Source organism: Hibiscus syriacus, unplaced genomic scaffold, assembly GCF_006381635.1.
Source record: "Hibiscus syriacus cultivar Baekdansim isolate YM2019G1 unplaced genomic scaffold, ASM638163v2 tig00112495_pilon, whole genome shotgun sequence".
In the NCBI taxonomy this organism is placed as follows: Eukaryota; Viridiplantae; Streptophyta; class Magnoliopsida; order Malvales; family Malvaceae; genus Hibiscus; species Hibiscus syriacus.
Genome location: NW_024063345.1, coordinates 1 through 25,960, shown reverse-complemented (window position 1 = coordinate 25,960; position 25,960 = coordinate 1). Strand labels below are relative to the sequence as shown.

Here is a 25,960-nt window from a genome sequence, read left to right as displayed (position 1 = left end):
TTGTGGTACAAGTCACAAAGAGTTAATGACTCCTATCAATATATGCTTCCTTAGAAATCTTTGAACCTTAATAGTTTTGCGTTAGCCTAAAATACTATTATCAAAGTTTTCTGCTTATATTTGAAAGGCACAAGTTCATACATTTTAGACTAATAGCCCCTGGAAATTGATATTATTCAAATATTGCTTAATTACAAAATCAAGGAATATCCAACATTACAAGGTATAAAGAGAAAGCTCTTAGTAAGCAATATATGAAGCAGTGTATCATATGATTACCTGTAATTCATATAAAATCTGGTTTTTAAAAACAAAGGACTATTACAGGATCAATCTCACAAGGAGACCATCGGCACCTCTCCATGATTGTTGTACATTCACATCTAGATACTGTATTCTTCTATTGCTAATATTTGTAGTTAGGTAACATTGGTTCAATGCTTTCAGATACGGGCAGTATTACGTCTCAAGACATGAACTATTTGATCTAATTCATTCTATCTTGCAGAAAAGTTAACCCAAAATTCAGAGCTATCACTCATGTATTTAGATTATCAAGCAAGTCAGGCATTAAAGATAATCATTTCAGGACAAAGAAATATATGTAAAGCTATTGAAAGTACGACTTAACTCGATGTCACATGAATTTTTCTCCACGATCTTTATCAACTCCTCCAACTTTTGGATTATCTTTGGATTCATCAAATCTCTAGCTTCCCTTAAGAGAGTGCCTTCTTGGCTGAAATTATAAGCATCCACCACCGCTCTCATCATGGTATGCAGCTTCTCCGGAGTTCTAAGATTTCATTAGGATGAGTTAAACAAAGGAACATAGTTATCCAACAAGGAGGATAATATAAAATTTAAACAATGTTCTGCTTATGTAAACGGCAGGAAACCCAACTTATTAACACCATCCGTTTTAGGGGTAGGTACCAACCCAACCCATGATTTGCACCTGAATATTTGAGTCATTCCACATATGCCCTTAGAAAGGACAAAATTTAAGAACTTTCACAAAGTGGAAATTATAAAAAGAAGCGCACAGAAGGCTGAAACCCTGACTTGGAAGATTAAGCCAATGCATTGTAAAGCCTAATTCCTAGATGGTACTAATTTCTGAAAAAAAGAAAAGTCAGAGACAGACATACGTGTAAAGGTTGTCCACGTCCTTCTCTTCAAGTTCTTCTCCAGGTGTAAACGCATCATTCAGTGCACACAGTCGCTCCTCAGGATCCTCAATTGTAAGAAGATACTTTACAATCCTAATCTCTTTCGGTAGAAGCCGCTGTAGGTTACCTCTAGCAGTCATATACAAGTGGTACAATATGTCTTTTACCTGCAATTGAGAAAATAAGTTTCATAAGATATTTTAAAGCAATGCTCCAAGGCATGCTAATTTATCATAACATTAATTTTGTCCAAAACTGTGGGATACAAGTGCTCAAATGAACTATCCTATAAAAAATTAAATGCATAAAAGGCCCTAGAACTTCCAAAATTCATCAATAGTTTTCTATACAGACATTTTTACAGAGCACAAAAGAGAAAATAAAAAGAACATTAACAGGGAAAAGATCCATAATTCAGGCAGCCAATATTGCTTTTCATAACTATACATCAGTTGGTTTCCAACAAATGACTATATGATTCCACCTCCTGAAACCAATTAAGCTTTTTATCAATCTCCCATTTCTTTAAAATAGACTGAAGAAAAAAAAACTCAAATTATTGGTCCATTGGAGAATTTTATTCTCCGAATATGATCAATCATTCCATTAAATCTATAGGGTTCTTTGTGCAGTCACCAAGTAATAAAACAACCCATCTTACGATTATATACAGCAGGAGGGTTTTTCCTTCCTGAAATCAGCAACAATACCTCATCTTTTGTCATGTTAGATTCATTGGCAGCTGACCAAGCTTTAGTGATCATTAGCACTAATGCTGAATCAAGTTGATTTTTCTCAGCCAAACTATCAATCTTTCGGCAAGCAACATCTAGAGAAGGGGAATTGATAATATCGTGGAACTTCAACTCTGCTGCATTGATTGCCTCAATGTTTTCAGCTGTAGTATCATAAGCTTGTACAGCAGCCAAGCAAGTATTCCCAAGCTTTGCCAGAGCTGTCATATATAAACAATAAATGAAGGAACAAGATTTGGAAGGCATAAGGTAACAACTACATGAACTAAATGTTCTGATCTCAGGCCATAAAGCCCACCATACAGCTTACTTTCAGGCATACAAATTTATACTGGCACACGGTAAAAATTTGTAATACTAATTATCAATATAGTTTTGACAATTAAATGATTCGATCACACTGCCTTACCATTTTGTTCAGTTGGATTGTCATAATATGATTCTGCTACAGTATGGATATGCACAAAGAATTCTTTCGTAAAATCTTTACGACGTCTAGCAACAATTTCATTAATCTCCGATGGAGCAGACTTTATCACTTCAAGAAGTTCATTGTGTCTTTGCATATCTTCATCAATCTGTATAAAAAGAAACACCAAGACATCAGCACCAACTTGAAAATAAGAGCAGTATGCATCAGACATGCCTTGATTATTTAGTGTTGCAAATATATCTCTGTAGAATTAGCATGCCATCCAAAGGGTATAAGAAGTTTGATTCCTAGGAATCTTCACTGCACATGTATCTGCTCAGCATGTGGGCATTCTAGAAGCAGGTAGATTTCTCTCCATATAAGTCCAAGTGTATGGAGGGCGTTAAGCAGCCACACAATTCTCAAGATACAATATCTCACAAAAAACTGATATGCTTGAAAGGGATCATTATAAATCAAATAACCGACCTCTTTCAATTTCCTTCCAAGTCGAAGAAGCTTATGCTTCATTCCAGGATCACCTTCAATGTAAGCTCGATCCTGACAACGTTGAAAGAAATGAAGCCGGATGTTGTTCCATACCTTACTAAAAGCAATTAATCTTCTCCAATCCATTGGTGTGGGCTTGTCAACCAAGAAAACCTCAATTAACTTGTCACAAACTCTGATCATTTTATTGACATCCGACCCCTCAACACTAATTTTATCACTCTCACTTTCCCCATCTCTGGTGACCTCTTCACTGATAGGCAAGGACTCGGAAGAATCCGGGCCTGAAACCTTCTTTTCATCACAATTATCTGACACCACAGTTTTATCACCAACAGAAGCAGCAAGAGAAAACTGCCGCCTCCATCTCACCTGATTAACACCCAATGCAGGAAAACCTGCTATTTAATGAGAACTATCAGTTTAAGGCAAATGTCCTAACAAACAATGCTTTCCCAAATCACCATCTGACAAAATGTTCCCAATTTCCTACTTGAAAAACAAACAACCAAAAAACATCGACCTAATACCCAATCATTATAGAATACTTCAATTTAACACTTAATTATTATCATTATTGTATGCGTTTCCAGGTTGAACCACCATTAACGCATAACAAGGCGGGAAAGTGAGAGAAAAACAGTGAAGAAAACAATAAATCAATAAACTTCATTTGCAAATTACCAAGAAAAAAAGAGTAACTTACTTGATAAGTTTGAAGAAGAACAACGAATCCGATATGAATTTGAACTTTTACCGGAAGAAAATAAAGCTAAAGAAGATCCATAACTTGAAGCATTAGAATATTTTGAACTCACTGGAAAAATGGAAAAAGCTTGAAAACTTGAACAAGCCAATTCCATGGAAAAAAGATTAACGGGGAGAAATTTATGAAGGTTTTGGGAGGGTTCTGGAATAAGGTTTTAGACAGGCAAAAACACGGGTGATATTTTAAAGAGTTTGCTGTGTCGCAACTTGCAAGCTCTAAATTTTGGTGCTACAAATACGATGTTGTTTTCCAGCTTAGCGGCAAAAAGGTCTTTTTAGTTGATCAAGTTTTTGAAACCATATGATTTAACATAAACAACGAGAGCTGAAAGTTTGGAAATTGGATTTTGTTTTTTTTTCGCGGGAATTTCTGAGGAAGGCAAAAGATTTAGCCAATGCTTTCTTTGACGGTGATTTCACCGCAACTAACACTCTTTCAATGGCCTTCCTTTTCCACCATTCAAAGTCCATCATTGCATTATTCGACTTCCAAAATCGAGTCCAAGCTAAGGAACGCCAAAAATCAACCCCAATTTTCTTGTTTTGCAACCAAAGATTCTCTTTTTTTTATCCGAATTCGATATTTTAACCAGCATCTCAACTTCCCATGAAAACCCAGATGCTGTTTTCGAGGACATAAGTCCACCGTCTGTTAGTCGAAGTGTCGGTTCTGATGAGCTGGCGGCTTTGCTTCAATCTTGTACTAATGGCAGACAAGTTAGGATAGTCCATGCGATTGTTTTGAAGTGTTTAAAGAACCGGGTGACCTATGTTGAGAATAATTTGATAAGCTTGTATATGAGATTCGGGAAGTTAGCGGAAGCTCGAATGGTGTTTGATAAAATGGCTGAAAGAAATGTCGTCAGTTGGACGGCAATGATTAATGGGTGCTTGAAATTGGGTTTCGATGATGAAGCTTTGAGGTTGTTTAGGGATTTGATCTCAAGTGGGGTTCAAGTGAATGCCAAGATGTCTGTTTGTGTGATGAATTTGTGTAATAGGAGGGCGGATTTTGAGTTAGGGAGACAAATTCATGGGTGTATCTTGAAAGCAAATTTGAGGAACTTGATTGTGGATAGTGCTGTTGTTTATTTTTATACACAATGTGGGGAGTTGTCGAAGGCTTTTGGGGCATTTCATGGGATGGCAGAGAAGGATGTGGTTTGTTGGACGGCTATGATAACTGCTTGCTCCCAACAAGGATATGGGGAGGAGGCTTTCTCAGTGTTTTCGAGAATGCTAAGCGATGGTTTTTGGCCCAATGAGTTTGCTGTTTGCAGTGTTTTGAAGACTTGTGGAGAGCAAAAGGCATTGAGATCGGGTAGACAATTGCATGGTGCTATAATAAAAAGAACTTAAAAAATGATGTTTTTGTAGGGACATCTCTTGTGGATATGTATGCAAAATGTGGGGAGATTTTGGATGCTAAGATTGTGTTTGATGGTATGAGTAGTAGAAATACAGTTACATGGACTTCCATTCTAGCCGGTTATTCTAGGAAGGGGCTCGGTGAGGATGCCATTAGTCTTTTTAAAGTAATGAAGAGATGGAATATAATTGCTAATAACTTGACCATCGTAAGTATACTCAGGGCTTGTGGTTCGGTTGTGGATTTACTTATGGGCAAGGAAGTCCATGCACAACTAGTTAAAAATCTATCCAAACGAATATGTACATAGGAAGCACTTTAGTATGGTTCTATTGTAAATGTGGTGAGTACGATATTGCCTCCAAAGTCCTCCAACAGATGCCACTTAGGGATGTTGTCTCATGGACTGCCATGATTTCTGGCAGTGCAAGCTTAGGGCATGAATTTGAGGCGCTTGATTTTTTGAAGGAAATGATGGAGGAAGGTGTAGAACCCAACTCTTTTACCTACTCTTCAGCTTTAAAAGCATGTGCTAACCTTGGAGCTGTTACGAAAGGGAAGTTAATTCACTCCTTTGCAAATAAAACTCCCGCCTTCTCCAATGTGTTTGTGGGTAGTGCATTGATTCATATGTATGCCAAATGTGGTTTTGTATCAGAGTCTTTTCGTGTTTTTGACAGCATGCCAGAAAGGAATTTGGTTTCTTGGAAGACCATGATAATGGGTTATGCAAGGAATGGACTATGTCAAGAAGCTTTGCAGCTCTTGTATCGGATGGAAGCAGAAGGTTTTGAGGTGGATGATTACATCCTCGCTACTGTACTTGGTGCATGCGGAGATATTGAGTTGGATGAAGATCCTTCCTCGGAAATATTACTGGTGACTTAATTGTCTATGAAAGGCATGGAGTTGCAATTGTCAAAATTATTTCCTTTCACTGCCCGGTATGTATTTTATATGCAATGAACAAGGAGAAAGAACAGTTAAAAATATCACTATACTGTTCTCCGGTTAAGCCATGGCCTGGTCCACCTGTGTTAAGAAAGTTATCCAGTGGAAGAGCAGAAGTAAGATGGAAATTATCAACGCCAATGCAGTTTGTTCGAAGATTTTAAATGTCACGAGCTTTCTAGTCATGTTGAATTCCGAATATCACTCCAGTAACAGGTACGTATAGACATGTTGTTTATAAACACCATGTAAATCTCCTTCATATTCACAACTAAAACGATGATGTTTCTGAGACACTATCATCGGTTCATCCTCTCTCATCTGTATAGTCTTTTCTGTTAATTTTTGGTTTGCATAGGAAATTTTAAAATTTCCCACTCGATCAATTACGAAATTACGATGAAAAAAAGCAAGCATCCTTTGTGTGGAAGAGAGGAGCTTTAGTAACATGACTGCATTCAGATATCAATGTTTAGGAGCCCTCTTTTCGTGTAATCCCCACATGCAATGTCTGAGAAAGGGATAGGTAAGTTTCATGTAGCCATTGCACTCAACGTGTTTGACAAGATACAATCTACAAAGACTACAACTTTATTTGCTTGGTAATCCAATCCGTCGTGTAACTCAAAGAATACGTCTTAATAACTTGAAACATTTTCATGGATGTGTCATTGTCTTTGACAACTTCCACAACATGAAAGCTGTAAATTCCGATAAAAAAAAATCGAAAGTTGTACGGTAGTTTCAATCGAAAAATTATGTTGAATATTGAATGGTATATTATAGTTTATTCCATTAAGTTATGTCGAAACATATATACATGAAGTAATTTTAGATATGAAATGATATATTTATGATCAATACGATGTATTAATTGATATTTAGGATCTTAATGTTTGAAATATATTTTGTTATTTTTTTATGTACACAATTGATAGGGAAAAGAAACATAAAATATAATCTGCCCACACAAATAGGTGTAGCCTAGTACAATTGATGTTGTATCTGTAACATGTCAATTTCTCACTTTTCTTATCCCATACACCTCGTGCTGGAGAGAGTGAAGAAGGGACTTGGTTTCCTTTGACTCCCTCAAATTTGTTTACCTTAAGGGTGCGTTTGGTTCACGGAATGTAAGATTACCAGTGGGAATAAAGATTACCAGGGAATAGGATTACTGGGAATGTTACATTACTGTGTTTGGTTAATTTGGTAGGAATGTAAGATTACAGTGTTTGGTTGAAGGAATAAAAGATTACTGGAATGTATATTTTACCAAATTATCCTTGTTCTATATTTGGTTTTTTAACAAGTGAAATTCTAAATATTTAAATAAAATTTATTTATATAAAATTCTATTTTTTGATAATATATTACTCAAGTATTTAAATATATCATGTATTATTTTAATTTTAATTAATATTAAATTTTACATAATTTATGTAAAAATATATTAAAATTTTATATCAACATTTAACTAAATGTTTATATTATGGAAATTCTTCATAGATATTCATAATAATAAAAAGATGTAAATTATTTTTGTTATCTAAGATATAATATTTATTATATCTTCTATATACAATAATTTATTTATTTATCTTTATATTATACTTAATTCTGCATACTTTATCATTATTATTTATCTCATTAATTTTATATTTCACCGTCATTCATCATTATCATATTCGAAAAGAAGATGGGTCTGTCGGAAGATGTAAGTCCTTGATATTCAATCATTATTTAAAATTAGTATTCATTGGAGCTAGAATTTAATTAACTTAAACCAATTTAGTTAAAATGGCAATCATGTTATATTGTCTTCTTTGACATGAGAAGATTGAAGCGAGTTTTCTGCTTTAAAGTAAAGTTTCATGAATTAGCAGTAGTGATGATGACAAGATTTCATCTTTAGAGGTGCTCCTCAAATTTTCTTGTGTCGACATTTCTGAAGACAAAAGTGTTCTTTCATAGAATTAATTGTCTCAATGTAATGGTTATGCAAAGCTGGTAAGTAATAAAAAGATAACTTATTTATCATAGATAGAGTTAAAACTTCATATTGAAACAATGTTTGTTTCCGTAATAGTTATTAGTAAAATTGTGCTTGAAATTACTAGTGGAAAAAGGTAAAAAAAAATGTTGCTAGTGCTGTAAAAACATAAATCTGCAATCTTGAAATAGATGCTGGAATGTGACCTATAAACTTGTTGCTACTTAAGATTAGTAAAATTGTGCTTGAAATAGATGCTGAGATCAAAAGACTGCAAATGAATAAGAGTTTTGAAAGTAGAAGGGATATGATCTAAGAAATTTCTCCCTAAATTCACCATCACAAGGTTTCTCAAATTCCCTAAGCTTGGAGGAATTGCCCCCTTTAAATGATTACCAACCAATGAGAGTGTCTGGAGATGGGATAACCGGCCTAAACTTAAAAGAAGTTTAACAGATTACTTGTTGTTGTTATCATTATTACTATTATTTACATTCATTCCCACATCATATACACTTTCACAAATTACCAACATATGTATTCTACTAGCAACCCAATTTCTCAATTAAATTCAACACACACATATCTATACATGACAGAAAGAACACAACTAATTTGCAAATCCTTCTGAATTCACAATATATCGACTGTAATTCAAGGCAAAAATTTAGCTAGAAATCTAATCCTAACAAATGCCTTTCTATTCTACAAATTCCAGACCGTTGATCCAAAGGAAAAACATATGCAAATCAATCTTTATCTCAATAAAAAAAACCTCAAAAACAATATTTTAAGGTCATCGCTCAAGATTATGTACGACAAACCTAAAAAAATAAAATATAAAGCAAAGATTACATTGTCACAAATATTTTCTATGAACACTGTAACTAGATAAACTTTCATTTTAGTATCATGAGATAAACTTACATAACAAAAAGATGTATAACATTAACCATCACACTTTGTACAATGTTCAGACTTACAAAAGATAATAGCCATGACATTCTAAACTTAATCATATATGTTGGCTATATTATATACACAAAAATTCTCCAAGTCAAAAGCTTAACATATACCTGGACAAGCTACACAAAAAAGTTGGGACCATATTCTAAAGTCATAATCAAAAAGAGATCGACATAATTGTAGAAGGACCACAGTCAAAAGGATGATCTAAAGTGATGGCATTCAACTAATTGCTTAATCACATAATCTTTTTTGAATTCTTTTGGCAAAGAAAAGAAGAAATCTACCTTGTGCGCATCTTTGCTAATATACTCTCCTGCAGTAAGCATTTCATCATTGGATAGGCCTTCAATTTTCATGATTTCTGTGAAAATCGACATTCTTCGATCATTTCCTTCTGCCTCCTTTTTCAATAAAGCAGTAATATCCTTAATTTCTTTGGCAGTTTCTCGATATGCAGCACCAAACTTACTTATCTCCTGTACAAGCTCGGTTAACCCATCATCACTTCGAGACCTTTTCTTGCTAGCTACTTTTTTCATTGCAGGGGTAGAGGCAGTGGCATCAGATGTTTGGCAAGTTGAAGCACCAACATCCTCTCTTGATTCAGAATCTCTTACTCCATCTTCTTCAAGTAATGCATCTATAAATGCATTGTCTTCAACATCAATATGTTCCACTGCATCAGCTGCTGTCTCCGCTGCTATTCCTGTAGCTCTTTCTTTTCCAAATATATGAACAAGTCATCAAAGAATGGAAATGACTTGTTTCTCAATCCAGCAGCAGTTGGATGACTCTACAATATAATAAAATCGTAAATTTAATAAATCTTACAAAGATAAGTAGATAAGAAAGAGTATAGAAAGATTAGATGTCGGTTAAAAGACTTACTCTAACCCAATCATCAAACACATCCTTTGGTGCAGTTAAACATTTTTCTTCTTCATTCCAACCGAATCCACTTCCAATATTCAACATTTCAGATAAAGCATTGTATTGTCTTTTGAGTAGCTTCACTCTAGATTCAATATGTGGATGGGCCCTAATTTGTGATGTTGGAAGCTTGATTTCTAACATCTTTTCAAGATTAGATAGATAACCTGATCTAAATGTTCCATTATCAGCTTTCCAATGTGGGTCTTCAGCCAAAATGTGTAAACATTCAACAAGTACAGCATCCTCCTCTTTAGTCCATGTCCTTTTAGTTACTAAAGACTTAACCTTTCTAGATGTCGGTGGTTTTTCCCCCCTTTGAGATTCCATATTTGATGTTGACATATTTCTCTTCGAAACAATCTAAGATGTATATAAAAAATGTATAACATAATAAAACAAGTCATCATCGTCAATACTAATCATAAAAGAAATTTAAAATAGTAACATAATATAAATCAAATGTAGTGAATGACATAAGTAATGAATATCCATAACAAATAAAATTCGAATTTTATAGAAGAGAATTACAGAAAATTTAATAAAGTTTATGCCATAAAATATAAAGATGTCAAATTTATGAAAGTAATGACTACTAACATTAGATAAAATAGAAGGTGAAGTCATACATAACATAAAATAACATTTATCCTAAAGTACGTGATGCCAACCAACTAGTAAACATATCTTCTGCTAATTTGTCTCTCCACTCAGTCCAAGCACTGCTTGGCTCACAATGTCTGATTATTTCTACTTCATTAATCTCTTCAACATGACTACTATCCTCAGTATAGTCAGATTCAATAGGATCGATTGACATCTCAGATCTTATGAAATTATGGAGAAGACAACAAGCTGAAATGAGTCTACATTGTGTTTTCACTGGATAAAATGATTTTTCCCTTAAAATTGCCCATCTCGCTTTCAATATGCCGAAGCATCTCTCAATGCAATTCCTAGCTTGAGAATGTTTCATGTTGAAATATTCTTGAGGGGTGGTAGGTTGGTGTCCTTCTCTCCAATCATTCAAGTGGTATCTTTGACCTCTATATGGTGCAAGAAATCCCTCTCCATTCGTGTATCAAGCATCACATAAGTAGTAACACCCTATATTTTAATTTAAAAAGTAAATTAATATACAAAACTTGGAAGAATTTTACATTCTTTATATATATATATTATGACCTAATAATTTACCTTGTGGAACATTTAAACCATTTCTTCTACTAATGGCATCTCTGAGTATTCTACCATCAGCTGCAGAACCTTCCCACCCAGGTAAAACATAAATGAATTGCATGTTTGGTGTGCAAACACCAAGTACATTTGTCGCAATTTCATTTTTTCTTGTTCTGTATCTAGGTTTATCGATTGCAGCTACATTGACCTTAATATACGTTCCATCTAGAGCACCCAAACATCCCTATATTCATCAAATAAAGTTAAATTGCATTATTACTATCCATTTATGTATTAAGCATTACTAATTAACTTAAAAGAAAGTTCATAATTATGATACAATACCTTAAACCATTTCCATCTATCGTCTGTTGAATTATCTTGTATCCGTTCTGGTTTTCTAAAAAGGATCGGATGTAGTTTCAAGACTGAAGCTAACACTGTATGGAGAACTCTACTAATTGTTTCACCAGATCTTACTGTTTGACGTTTTAAAACTCTAATCTTAATATGGTGGGATATAATATGAAGGAAAGTAATAACCATTTCTTCTATAGACATATATCGACTCTCTTTTAACCCACCTTGACTTTGTAATAGGTGACACAATTTGATAAATGATCTCCTATCCATTCGACAATTATCAACACTTTGTCGATCACTTTCAAATACAATTTTATGTAAATTAAGTGATCTAATATTATGTCTATGAAGTCTTTCATGTGCATAAGTTATTTTAGGTCGATTTTATATTTTCTAAGAATAACTGAAATAACCATAAGCATATGACACACAATCTCCATCATTTGCAGTTGTAAAATAAGAATTGTGGCGATATGCGTCTTCTTTCGCATCGGTAAACGAGCCATAACTGTTATTATGAACAAACATTTTAATATTAGAAAATAATAATATTTAACAAGAACAATTGTTTGTCATCACAATAAAATAATTGAACACAATAAAAATGGCACCATAACAAAATGATGATATAAGAGCAACTATGTCAATACAGTTCAGCAAGTTACTGTAAAACAAGTAGGTAGCCAAAAATTTCTTTTTTTGCTTTTAAACCTCAAGCTGTTTCACCCTTTAAAAACAACCCTATTAACCATTTTACTCGCTTCCCAGTTTTTTTAAGTAACTTAAACCTGAAAATCTATTTATTTTATTTTTTTGATCAAGGAAAAGATTTTCAAATTTAATAACTAGTAAGATCTCATGAAAGAGCAATTGAAATTTTCAATTCTAACCAATTCAACTGTTAAAGACAGTATAATCTTACTGCTCATCTGTCCAAATTTCCCTATTGATGGGTATCAACCATATCACATAGAAATGTCATACATTTTAAGCAATCTGACCTCAACTTACAGGCAATTGTTAACAGTTTTAGAACCTAGACTCCAAATAAAGAACCGCCAAGACCTCAACTAGGCAGTTGGCACCACAAGAAAATTCTGTAATTTAACATGGCTGCAGTTAGAAGATGAAAGACAATATCAAACAACTACTCACCCCGTCTGATTATTTAGCTGATTCAACAGTCTCGGTGGTTTTGACTTCTGTAATAATTCAAAATTCAGTACAAAATAAGACCTAATTATATTCATATTTCTACAGAGTCTAACTATTATATATTGTTGAACAAGAAAACCATGGAGATTAACCACTTCAAGCTTTCCAGTTACATCTGCCACTATATATACTGTGACCCCTAAATATTTTAATGTAATCAACATAAATGAATAATTAAGATGGACTGCAGTACAAAATATTTTAATGTAACTATTATTGAAGGGTTGGCAATGGCCTGTGATACATGATATTTTCAAACTATTTAATTTATAAGCATCCGTGATGCAGATGTGAAACACCTTGGTGTCCCAAATATTTGCCTGTGAGACCACATGACCCAACTCAATCCTACTATATTCAATTCATAACAATATTATAAAACGTGGATTTGATTAGCTTCCACTCTCTCTTACAATTATGATTCGTTTCAGATTTATATAAAATATATTCTTCATATTTTATGTAAATATTCTGGCTGATTTTGATTTTCAAGAATCAGTGATAGTATATTTTAACATTTAAATTAATAATATATACACAAGGAAATGAAGGTAGCAATTAGCTGGCATGAGAAGCTGTGAGTTTCAGATCATAGCCACCTGCTGTTTCATGATCACATTATGAAATTCAAAATTACAGTTCAAAATCAAAATTATGGATTCATTTTTTATAGTGAATATAAAAAAATATTATTTGGCAGATGTAACTATTATTCATTTTGTAACTGCAGTACAAAATATTCTTCCTCCATTTTCCAGTAATTTAAATGGACCGCCCTACTCCTCATAAACTAACAAGTAACCACTTATTAGTTGCTGCTATGGACCTTAACGACTTCTCGTGTTATTTGTTCTATTATACTATTTACTAATTTATCGTGATTTTTGTACAAGGTAAGTGGATGTTTTCGACTGAGGATTTCTCAATTTCTACATATATATTTTAGTGTTTCAGGAGCATTCTTTGATTTTTTTTCCAACTGCTTCAAGCCTAGGGTTAAGTTAGTTCTTGGATTTTGTATATTATGATAGAAAAAGAGTCACATCCACCCGGCCACACTTGAATTTATGTATCAGTATACTCTTAATCAATTGACAATGCAGATTTCCAGTTGAAACTGGATTATGATGATCAATTATTTGATTTGCAGTTGCAAATTTTGGAAATTGAAAAAGAAAGGGTTTGGTGCATTTACAGAATTGAACTTAGTACCTCTCATACTTGAATAGAGAATCATACGACTAGATTACATGTTCAATGATTGATGTTTAATAGAATGTGTTTTTATTTGTTATCTATTTTTCTTCAAGTCCCTGTGAATTTTGATTGGATTTTCTCCGCTAACTTGTTTGCTAGATGAATGCTAGTGGAATTATACTACTAGCTGAAGTACCCAATTTTTTATGTTTAACATGATTTCTTTTCAATCATTAGCTCTTTTCTTCAAGAATCTGATAAATTTGGATGGTTATATGGCTATATGCTTAGTTGTTGGTGAGTTGAATGTTGTACAAGAATGGTTTAAGGAAGATGTTGTTGGACAATTAGGCAGTTAATGACTGTTCAATCAATGTTCTGCATATCAAGTTAAGCTTCTATATTATTCCACTTTTGGAGTTGACTTAATTCCCAGTTTTATGGTCATATAACTTGGGACCTCTTGTACCCTATGCAAGAATCATACCACTGCACCTAATTCTGCATATTGATTTTTACTAGCAGTTTTATGGAACTTTGTATATAAAGATGATATGTGGGGTAACATTGTGCCTATGACTACCACTTGCTATTTTCTTGTTCAACAGTATATGATAGTGGCCCAAATGTGGCAAGGAAAAATGACAAGATTGTTGAACCTGGAAAGACATACTTAATCACACTACCCATAATGAAAATTTAAGTCGAAGTAAATAGAAGGTTGTTGATGCCTTGAATAGAATGATCTACATCTTAATTTATATGTCGGCTAAATTAATTGGACTTGAGCAATTGAAGAGAGATTATTCAAGATAATATTTCAGCTAATACATGTTGCATTACTGGCTGGACAGTAAGGTGAATAACCACTCTATTCCATACATGATAAGCATATTTATATTCCATACAAATTAGCATTCAAGATAAGCATATTTTAGAGATGATAAATGTTTACTGCTTATATCTGAACAGAATGATTTCCTACAAGCAATTTCAAGAAACTACATTTGAGGGGAATAGAACCTTACAAAACTAAAGGGAATCAGTTCTAATGATAATGTTTTGGAGTTACCTAAAGATTAAGATTAGTATAATGTTCAATGTAATCTTACCACTTATCATGGTCCTAATGGTGTCACAAAAATGCAAAGGATTGCTACACATCAAGAAAGTAAAATAAATAAATTCATAAAAATTGAAGAACCTCAAACAGACCAAATTGAATCAACCAAAGAAGATGGGTTCCAAAAGTTCCTAATCCCAGCTGCGGTTACAATTTTAAGGGGGAAAATTTTGGAATCTAATCCACCTTCTCTAATTTTTTACTGATATAATATTATTTTTTTAACTTTTCATAGCCAGGGTATGCAACAATTACTGATTTTGCAATCGGAACTGATTTGAAAAACATAAAATTTTATCTCCAGCCTCACATTTTCATAGACCAGACAACAAAAGTATATCCAAAAAGAAGAAGAAAAAAGGGTTTTTATTCCTTACGAATGAGACAACTGTAACCCAACGGAGAAGAAACGGAGAAGAAAATGGCACCCAACAGTCGATGGATTTTTAATCAGAAACAAACAACAACAACAACAACAAACAGAGAAGAAAATGGCACCCAACGGAGATAAATTCTAAATATTTTAAAAATGTATGTTGCTGCGAAAATGACACACAAATTGCTGGTTTTGGATCAAGAAATGGCAGAGTGCAAAGGAGAATAGAGACATACATGTTGGTGTCTGCAAACAGGCGACAACGGCGTGAAGAGATGCTTGGGACGATGACTGCAGAGGCCTTAACACATGAAAATAGATGGTAAACGATCAGGAAAATGGCAGAGAGAGACAGAAAGATATCGCAATGGAAACGGGAAAAAAAGGGGTATTTTAGCCCTTAACAGACGGAATGAAAGAATACCTAAGGGGTGTGAGGGTTTAACATTCCCGGGAATATTCACGGATGGGAAACAAATATTACCTTGACTTGGGAAATGATACTCAACCAAACATGGGTATATTTGGTTAGGAAAAAAATATTCCTACCGGGAATTCTAAATACCTCCATCCAAACGCCCCCTAACAGTTGTCTTATTAAGAAAGGGCTTAAATACTAAATTAGTTTTTGAATTATACCTTCTTAAATACTATTAACTAATTTGTCCTGTGATCAACGGTGACGCTGAGCCTCCACCTTGAAAAAAATTAAGCAAAGATTTACCAATGATACATTTCTCTTGTTAAGAAAATAAATCCCAAAATAATTTCATTGAAAATGTGGAATTGATTTCATGATCACCAAAAAGGAGGAAATTCAATAGTGTTGAAGAATCGGGAAAAGTAAACGAAATTACACAAGAATTTTAACGAGGTTCGGCAATGTGCTTACGTCATCAGTGCCTAGGCGGCGCTAGAAATTTTATTCAATGTCTCATAGGTTTATGTTACATCTCTATTTATAATAAAAAAATCCTGATATATAATTACAAAATTAACCCTATACACCGGTATATTTATGAGTCATACCTTACAAATAGATTCATAAAACGGAACCAACAAGGGATTGTTTGTCTGGGTTAAAAGGATTATCTTCACATTTATAATATTTGATTCTGATTAGTAGATTAATAAATCGAAAATCAGTGGTTATAAAAAAAAGATTGTTTATAAATAAGTCAAAAGTATTTGCCATACAGAGTAGGATAAACTACCTTTGTATCCCCCATAAAAAAATAAAACACTAAATAACAATTCTTTTTATTATTTATCGAATTGAGACAATTTTAATACAACATATGGTAAAAGTGACCTTTTATCTACGTAGACTTAAAAGAGAAATTAACCTCAGTGACAAAAAATGTCTTATAATATACGATTTTAACTAACTTTTTTTGGATTTGCCAAAATGACGAACTAAATCGCAATGCGATCGATAATTCGCAACGCGATCTCCGGTATCGCAAATCAGTTTCCAGATTCGCAACGCGAACTTCGACTATCGCATTGCGATTTACATATTCGCATTGCGATAGTCCAAGTTCGCGTTGCGATAGTCGAAGTTCGCGTTGCGATTTTTCAAATTCGTTGCGATAGTCCAAGTTCGCGTTATAATTTATTCTAAATTTGTTGCGATAGTCCAAGTTCGCGTTGCGATTTATTACAAATTCGTTGCGATAGTCTAAGTTCGTTGCGATAGTCGAAGTTCGCGTTGCGATTCATTCCAAATTCGTTGCGATAGTCCAAAATCGTAACGACTGGTGGTATTGCATTTGTTTCTTAAGAATTTTCTCTAAAAAAATAGTATTCGCGCGGACGTGTCAAAGACACGTATTACCACGACCACAACCCGAGACGAGACGGCGGCGGCGGCGCGCGAGAGTCCCCGTTGTTGCGATAGTCGATGTACACGTTGCGAATCTGGAAACTGATTTGCGATACCGGAAATTGCGTTGCGAATTATCGATCGCATTGCGATTTAGTTGGTTTTTTGACAAATCCAAAAAAATTGGTTAAAATCGTATATTATAAGGCATTTTTTGTCAGTGAGATTATTTTCTCGACTTAAAATAGTTCATTGAATAACAAAAATAATGAAAAACATATTTTGTTTAAGAAAAATATACGAATTGTATAAAAGATATTTGTAATATATGTGATACATGTCAAATTAGGGACACCATCTTTTAGATTTAAGAACCACACCCACAGCACTATAAGGAGATCGAAAAAATTAATCAACCTTCATTAGATATTCTTAACTATGGTGAGTTTGTTGAAGCTTAAGGTGATTAGATATTTCTAGGCATAGCGTAATTTGTGAGCTTGATAATAAAGAAAATGAAGATAATAAAATAAATTTAATAATGTTAAATATTAAATCTTTCAAGATTTAATCTAGTAAAAGGCTTGATCTAGTGATCTAGTAGTGTTATTTCTTCTCGATAATGTCATTTTTTGATTAGTTGTAATTAATTAGATATAAAATTTATTTAAGATTATTATTTTTTTGAAAAATTAGTCGTAATTAATATTGTTTTCCCATGAGCTGTTTCTCTTTACTCTCTCTAGATCTGTAAGCTCTCTCTCTACATCTATTGTTTTCAATTTTCGTCCTTTCCATTACGGTTAAGTTGCGATATCCAATTGACAATTTTCCAGTGTTTATTATTATTTCCCTCTTTTTGGAGTGTTAAGTAGTGTGATAATTAAATGAAAACATAATCCAAGTCTTCAGGACTTAAAAGTTTTAATCTTTTTGCTATTTGATTTTGAAACATCTAAGGTGGAGAGAACTGAATTTTTGGTGTTTACTCTCTACCAATTTTATTTTGCTCTCAGATGCATTTGTCTGCGCTGTTATTTTTGCCTTTCGTTTTGACCGGTTTGTGTGGCTATGAACTGTCAAAACTAAAGCTTCAGGGCTTGACTTGCTGGATTGCATATAGTTCTTTGAGACAGTTTCTTATTATGAGTAGCTTCTAGTAATCCGGTTCAGATTATGTTTATATTTCTGAAAATCAATGAATAAGAACGTATATACCCAGATTTAGATGCCGATGTCCTCCCAGTTTTAAAATATATTATCTGCTTTTATTCTATAATGAATATTTGTGAACTTTTTAAATAGCTAAGGAGTAAGGAGTGAAAATTGGACATTTTATTGTTTGTCAAGCAGTTTTGGTATGGTTGTATACGGTACCGTATAAAGTCTTTTATTCAATTTTTATCTGTACTGGATTTGGTCTTCTATTGAATTTGGCTATGTGTAAACTTCTTGCAGGAATCTGTGAAGCGATCCTTGATGAAAAGGTTTAAGGGGCTTGTTTTTGCAAGTTGAATGACAGTATTTATTTTTTTGACATTACGGAAAAGGGTAACTCCAGTTGCAAAATATATCTGATTCTCCGATGGATGAGACACTAGAGGGAAATGCTGATGGTATTCACAAGGCAGAACAGGGGAAACCCGTGGAGGAGATGCAAAGTATTAACATCAACAATGACAATTTTAATTAGTTAGAGGAGGAGAGTGATAGGCAAGACAGCTCAGGTGACTACGTGGATCAGAATACAGTCTCAGAATCTAGAGCTGCTGAACAAGGTGACACTGACAAGATGAATAAGGATGAGGATTTGATTCCAAAGCTCAAAAAGAAATGAACGAAAGTACAAAAGATATTGCTGAGGAGGAGCCAGAACCTGTCTTTGATGGCACAGAGGTTCCTGAGATGCAGGATCGGAGTTCAACTCGTTCCTTGGATCCTGATCGAGAGGAAGAGGGATCTATGTGGCCTGAGAAAGCAGTGGCACTTAAGAATTTGTGAAGGTAAAGGGTGCTGCAGTGACCAGTGTCCTGCGTCGCCTTTCTTTAAAAAGAGAGGGAGTTGAACAGGCTGCCGTTGATGTAGATAAGGACACTTCAGATTCTGCTAAACTTGGTGAGCAAATCGCAATGCCGCCAAGGACTAAAGAAAGATCTGCTTGGAATCCCTTAAACTACATTAAGGTGTCACCTGATACTGATTCAGGAAGCAAACCTGATCAGGGGAAGAATACCATTGAAGAATCACTTATACCTATTGTCACAAAAGGAAGAATTATATTGTATACTAGGATGCCAAGATTGCAGAGAAGTTAGGTTGTTTTTGCAAAGGAAAAGGCTTAGATATGTTGAGATCAACATTGATATATCCCAGTAGAAAGTTGGAGCAAGAGAAGGTCTATGGGTCTTGTGCTGTTCCTAAGGTCTTCTCTAATGAAGTATTGATTGGAGCCTTGAGTGAACTAAAAGGCTTAGAGGAGTCTGCAAATTTCTTGAGAACGAATTTTTTATTGCTGAAGCACCATCAACTGAAGCTCCTTTACCACCTATTTCTGGTGAGATGATGTATCCGGTGAAGATGATGTATCCGGTGATGGGTCTGTTGATGAACTAGTTCTAATTGTTCGAAAAATGAAAGAAACTATTGTTGTTAAGGATCGGTTGTACAAAATGCGCAGGTTCACTAATTGTTTTCTAGGTTCTGAAGCAGTAGATTTTCTGTCTGAAGATCAGTACCTGGAAAGGGAAGAGGTTAGTTTGGATTTTATTATGTTTTCTTCGACTGCCACTGGTTGTGAATGTCATCTGCTGATTATACACTTTGTGGTCTGTGTCGATCGTTACTATTATTATTTTCTCCATATTGGTTTAGGATCAAACTTTCCTCAATCAGAATGCTCTTTTAGTTGCTTCCTATGGTGAACGCAAAGTTAAGGCAGGGAAACATTTCTTTGCAGCTTGTTATAGTGTTGCTATTTTGAACTTGGAAAATGATATCATCTCCTCACTCTAGTGATGGCTTTCAATTTAATTGTAGAATATTAAAGTACTCTAGATAAGACCTTTTATTGATGTTTATTCCAGTCTGATTAAAAGAGGCAACAGTGGACTTACTTGATAGTTCCCTTTGCTCTCTCATTGTGGTACAGGCTGTTGAATTCGGGCAAAGCTTGCCAGTGAACTCTTCTTTCGACATTTTCTTGAGTGAGTCCCTGTTCTCCCAGTCTATTTTGTTTTTTGTAACCCTTTCAATCCGTGGTTGAAAATCCTTCTCATTTTTTTATGCGATGCTTTATAATAGTGAGAATCTGTTTGAGGATGGACCGTTTGTATCGATTCTTGGACCATGATCCTGCTGTGTCATCTCAATGTCACAACATTCCAAGTGGTATAATTGAACTGAAGCCGAAGCCCATTGCTGAAATTGCATCAAGGCTGAGAGTTTTGTCCTATGCTATTTTTGAAGCCTATGCATCAGAAGATGACGTATTGATTATAAAAGTATTCATGGCAGTGAGGAATTTGCAAGGTTTTGATGCAATGATATTGCTGAGTCTAGTATCTTCAAAAGTTTATTCACTTCTTTTAACTGATCAAGCATTATTTTTTTAATGGCAAAAAAATGTAGTTACTTGAGAATATTCAAGAGCTCCATCGAGTGAAAGTGCAGGACATGCGAAGGGAGAAGCTCGCCTTCTTCATAAATTTGTACAATATGATGGCCATCCATGCAATATTAGTCTGGGGTCATCCTGCTGGTCCATTGGAACGAGGAAGCTGTTTGGAGATTTCAAGTATGTTGTTGGTGGGTGTACATACTCGCTTTCATCCATTCAGAATGGCATTTTAAGGGGCAATCAAAGGCCACCATACAATCTTTTGAAACCATTTGGTGTAAAAGATAAACGATCGCAGGTATGATAGCGGATAAAGTTGATGCTTACAGTTGTGTAATGATTCTATCCACTGTTCTGGATGCGTGTATTTCTGGGTTAACTTATTATGTGGTTTGCTGTTAATTATGCAAACTGGTGAAAATACAAAGCTTTGGTGAAATTATGGAATGAATAAACTTCAGAATCTGTGTGGTCTATTTCTCTCGTTCCTTAAAGTTTGGTGCTCTTCTAAATCCCTCGGTTGTTTCAGAAGGAAGAACCAAAGGTTCTGCGTAAGAAGTGATCTAACTATGCGCTGCGGGGTTGTTGATTATGCTGACTTCATCTCGTAATTTTTCGCCATGTAGTTAATTAGGTTGGCAACCGGCCTGTAAGGGTATAGCCTCAACAAGTTTTGTTAAACATCCCATTATCATGTACCCCCCTCCCCCAAAAAAAGAAGGAAAAAAATCATCCTCAAATGTTGAATGCCTCTTGTGGAAATTCACAGTAGAGCAAGTGTTGAATGCCTCTTGTGGAATTTCTTTGTGGAAATTCACAGTATCCTATCCCGAGCCTCTAGTTCACTTTGCCCTAGTTTCGGGTGCCCGGTCAGGGCCTGCTCTTCGATGCTATTCTCCTGGGAACATTGATAAAGAGCTGATGGATGCAGCACGGGTTTTCTTAATAGCTGGTAGTCTTATTGTTGATTTGAACGGCAAGGTTGCATATGCTAGTAAGATCCTCAAATGGTAAGTTAATTTCAAGCAAATTCTTGGTGCAAAAAGTTCATATTTCTTCCCTAGACCTTTATTTACTGTTATGAAATACAAAACCAGATTCTAAAATTTTCTCTAACACGCACTTCGCACACTAACAGACATGCAGAGTAATGTAAGCATTCATGCACTCTAAAACTCATTGGCATAGGCACAAAAGAACTTCTAGAAATTGACATATTACCTGAATGACACCAATGCTATTGTCTTATTTAACATTTTGGTAAACTTCAAAATTGAGTTGGTAATAGCGGGTACCAGTTAGAGTCTCCCTTTAATATAAACATAGATGGAGTTCACTTCAACAATAAACAAAAGATGTGCAAGACTGCCATGGACTGTGCACCAAACACCGAGCTGTAGTGAATCGATATTTCTTCGAGTTAGTAGTAGAGGGATGATGCAGTGAGCTTGATTTATATACTTCTGGAAAAAATAACTTAAGTTGCGTGCTATCAATCAATGAACAGGTTTAGTGTTGATTTTGACAAGACCGAGTTAGAGGTACTGAAACATGCATCGAATTACTTAGAGCCAACCGAGTCTGAAGCTTTGCTGGAGATGATTGCTGATGGTGATATACCAGCCATATGATTGGAGATTGAACTGCTAGGGCTTTGACTAGTTTTTCCTACTCCCCTGATCTCTGTTTTGAAAATCGGACCGGACCTGTCGGTTCAACCGAAAATCGTTACTTAGTCCGGTTTAATCTAAACCGGTTGAATCGTTATTAGTGAACCGACCAGAACCGCTGAACCGGACCGGCTGAAAACTGGGAAAAATCGGGATTTTGTTTTTTTTTAAAAATTAAACCAAACAACGTCGTTTGTTAACGAGCCAAGTCGAACTCGAGTATTGTTGAACTCGACTCGAACTTGAAAACTTTAAAAATAAGCTCAAACTCACAAGCTAAAAATTATTAAGTTCAACTCAAACTCGAAATATAATATTGAAACTTGAACTCAAAAATGCTTGAACTAAAAAAAAATTAGAAGCTCGATTGAAGCCTAAAATTCGAGCTTGATTGAAGTGAAAGAATAGTTCACTCATGCTCACCAAAAGGCTCCATGATTTTAAATGTCAAATTACCTCTATTATTTATAGAAGTTAGTTATGATGCTCTTTTATGTTTCTTAGCAATGTGAGATTGTTTTGTTCTCATATTTTTACTCTTTAGACTTTTGGGATACTCTTCTATGTTTCTTAGCCATGTAAGATTGTTTTTAAAAAAAAATTAAACCAAACAATATCATTTTGTTATGATTTTTTTAACCCCAAATTTATTTTTTAATTATAGTTATATAATTATATTTATTATTTAATATGTTTTACCTTAAATATTATGTTGTAGTTAATTTGAATTATTTTGTTTCACTTGATTTTATGGTTTTTAACTTATATATGTTATGACTTGCTTTGAATATGACTTGTGATATAAAAAATTATTTTTTTATTAAATATTTTGGTATTTTTATTTAATTTTTTAAATAATTATGACGTCGTCCGGTTTTCGACCGGTCGACCCGATTTGACCGATCAAATTAGTAAACCGATAATATGATCGATTCGCTAACCGATCCGATTCTGAAAACCATGCCCTGATTTACATAATTTTAATAAGGGAAATATCTACTTATTATGTCGTAGAAACTTGAAGATACATGCACACAGTTTTTTATGTCAGCCAGGTTGCAGTTTTTATCAAATAAAATACCAAAGTGCTTAAAGTTTTTTGTCTTGTTGGATTTTAATAATTCCAACCTTTACCTATGATTTCTTCTGCGTTCTTTGATTTCTTAAATTATTTGCCCAAAACCTTCACATACTTATTTCTTTTATATTTATATATTTTTAATTTAATTTGTAATCTAAATTATTATTATTATTTTAATATTTTAATATTATTATTTAATTTATTGACTGAATTTGATATCACCGATTAACTGGACACTAAATTAAAAAAACAATATAAATAGTAAAGATAATTTATTTTTTGTATAAATACATTTTATCAATCTACCTACACCCATTTTTTTCATTTAATTTACTATTTTTTTAAAAAAAGAATATATTTCTCTATATAAATTGTTTCTTTTTATATTGATATGTATACTATAATTATCACCCAAACCCATATATATAATCATTTTCATCCGGGTATATAATATTTTTTTAATGATTTTTTATTTATAATAATTTTTTATACAATATATGGATTTTAATCATTTTCATCAGGGTATATTATAAATTATTCAAGTTCTAGTATATATTTATAAAGGTGGTAATCAATTCATTCGGATCGAGTTCGAGTCGGGTCATTTCGATTTTAGACTAATTCAGTTTAGATTCAATTTTGGCCAGATCAGATTTGATTTAAAATTAGTTCATGTATATGAAAATTTAGTTCGAATCAGGTATCGGGTCAGGTCAAAATCGGATTGATTGATTTTTGGGTCAGATTAATATAAGTACAGTTGACTTCAATTGGGTCAATATTGAATCGATTGGTTTCGGTTCAGGTCAACCATTAGATTTTCGGATCAACTTGGATCGATTTTAATGAGGGTTAACTTTTAAATTTCGAGTTAACCGTTGTTGCTCTTTGTCGTCATCGCTACTGCTCTTTGTTACTTATAATTCAAGATTTTTATGTGAAATATATTGTCACATCTGAAATTCAGAGCTAAAATTTTTAGCTTTAATCAATCGAATCAATAAAATTTTAAAATCAATAATTTTATATGGATATATTATGTCAAAGTCCAAATTTAGAGCTAGAAGTTATTTCATTAGATATAGAGATGATATTTTAACTAAGGAAATGTTATATTGAATTATTAATCTATTATTAGAAGTGATGATTAACTAGTATTATAACATAAAATGAGAATAAAACATATGCCATTTTACTATTTATCAATGCTAAAAAGTAAATAATAATAATAATAAAATATTCATTTACTTACACTCAATTATCAGATTAAAATAGGGTCAAAATTTGGTTTAGATCAGATATGAATAAACTAATTTAAGTTGTTTTCAGTTCGTGTTGCTTTCGGTTTGAATTAATTTCGATTCGATTTACTTTCAATCCAACTAAATTCGAGTCAATTTAGATTCGATTCGAGTTATTTCAGATTTCAAATTAATTTTAAGTCATTCAAATCGAATAAATCAACTTAGATAACCGGATAGGAGTTAAATCTATCATGTCCATATATTTATGTGTACGTCATATAAAACTGCAATATTGAATTGAAAGTAAGAATTAAATTTAAACACGTGTTTCACAAGAGTAAATTCCTGCATAAAGAAGCACCCGCAAGCTGCCAGTGGAGTCCGCTGCCGCTGCTTTACTTGACCTTTTCAAGCCCATGGTAAACCATTCATTTGCATTTAAACACTTAACAACAACATTAACAAAACTCTATTCTTATATAATAGAATACAGAAGATAGGGTAATAGGATGCCTCAATGTCATATTGAGAGCAACTTTCGTAGAAAATCTCCGGTAGTCAGAAAATTAAAAATAAAATAAATGCAATGCATGTATAAATAATAAATAAATACATAGTTGAACAGTCTTCATATGTAATCTTCATATACGCTTCTGTAATGAGAAATCCATGCAAACACTTAAGTTACTAATTATTCAAATTCGAATATTTTAAAACTATATCCACAGTGAGTGGATCCTAAAATATTTTTAAGGATGATACATGTACATTAACAACAATAAATTTTTGTATGGTGTGAGTACAAATAAAATTTTAGAGTGAACATCATCAATAAATAAATAATTAATAGAAAAAATTCGATTAATCAAAATCATTGTAACACCCTTTTTTACCTGGCTTAAAAAATATTATAATATTATTATTATTATTATTATTATTATTATTATTTAATTAATATTTGATGCATGCCACATACAGACCCGAGACATCTCCCCAGCAGTTTCACGATGTTCACCAACAAGCCGTATCACGTGCACATACTAGTAGTGACAAGATTCAAGGATATGGGCACCATCCTCAATTGGATTTATCTGCATGATGGAAGCTAAAAAAAATTGTTAGTGGAAATTATAGACCCACGCAACTACATTCTACCTAAACTATCACCAAAGTCAGCAATCCAACAAATCTCACCTACCCTCAACATCTTACCAAATGTAAGAAAAAAAAGGAAAGGAACAA

At 33.6% G+C, this 25,960-nt stretch overlaps 2 protein-coding genes and 1 pseudogene across 4 annotated transcripts; 2 read left to right on the top strand and 1 right to left on the bottom strand.

The window, feature by feature from the left end:
* Positions 1 to 473: 473 nt before the first annotated feature.
* LOC120180405 (uncharacterized protein At4g37920-like) lies at positions 474 to 22,643 on the bottom strand. Of its 3 annotated transcripts, none has more exons than XM_039185734.1 (6): positions 22,636 to 22,643; positions 2,829 to 3,247; positions 2,337 to 2,505; positions 1,883 to 2,127; positions 1,152 to 1,339; positions 474 to 796 (listed from the first exon to the last, which is right to left on the bottom strand). In XM_039185734.1, the coding sequence occupies exons 2-6, from the start codon at positions 3,030 to 3,032 to the stop codon at positions 586 to 588; spliced, it is 1,017 nt and encodes a 338-aa protein (XP_039041665.1). In that variant the 5' UTR covers positions 3,033 to 3,247; positions 22,636 to 22,643; the 3' UTR covers positions 474 to 585. The 3 variants fall into 3 exon arrangements, with proteins under 3 accessions (XP_039041665.1, XP_039041663.1, XP_039041664.1); XM_039185732.1 differs by lacking the exon at positions 22,636 to 22,643 and adding an exon at positions 3,556 to 3,784; XM_039185733.1 differs by lacking the exon at positions 22,636 to 22,643 and adding an exon at positions 3,607 to 3,784.
* Positions 3,951 to 6,070, top strand: LOC120180403 (pentatricopeptide repeat-containing protein At4g18520, chloroplastic-like). The gene is given in 4 exon segments (XM_039185731.1): positions 3,951 to 4,180; positions 4,182 to 4,968; positions 4,971 to 5,267; positions 5,270 to 6,070. Coding segments are annotated over 4 exon segments (1,857 nt in total). The 5' UTR covers positions 3,951 to 4,012; the 3' UTR covers positions 5,875 to 6,070.
* On the top strand, positions 7,471 to 23,480 carry LOC120180406 (annotated as a pseudogene).
* The last annotated feature ends 2,480 nt before the right edge of the window (positions 23,481 to 25,960 follow it).

Excerpts from the sequence above, each read along its gene's own strand:
- LOC120180405 (XM_039185732.1), bottom strand. The coding sequence starts at position 3,712 with ATGGAATTGGCTTGTTCAAGTTTTCAAGCTTTTTCCATTTTTCCAGTG. Across the intron at positions 2,506-2,828 it reads TTGGAAGGAAATTGAAAGAG|ATTGATGAAGATATGCAAAG; the intron begins GTCGGTTATTTG and ends CTTTTTATACAG. Across the intron at positions 797-1,151 it reads GACGTGGACAACCTTTACAC|AACTCCGGAGAAGCTGCATA; the intron begins GTATGTCTGTCT and ends ATGAAATCTTAG.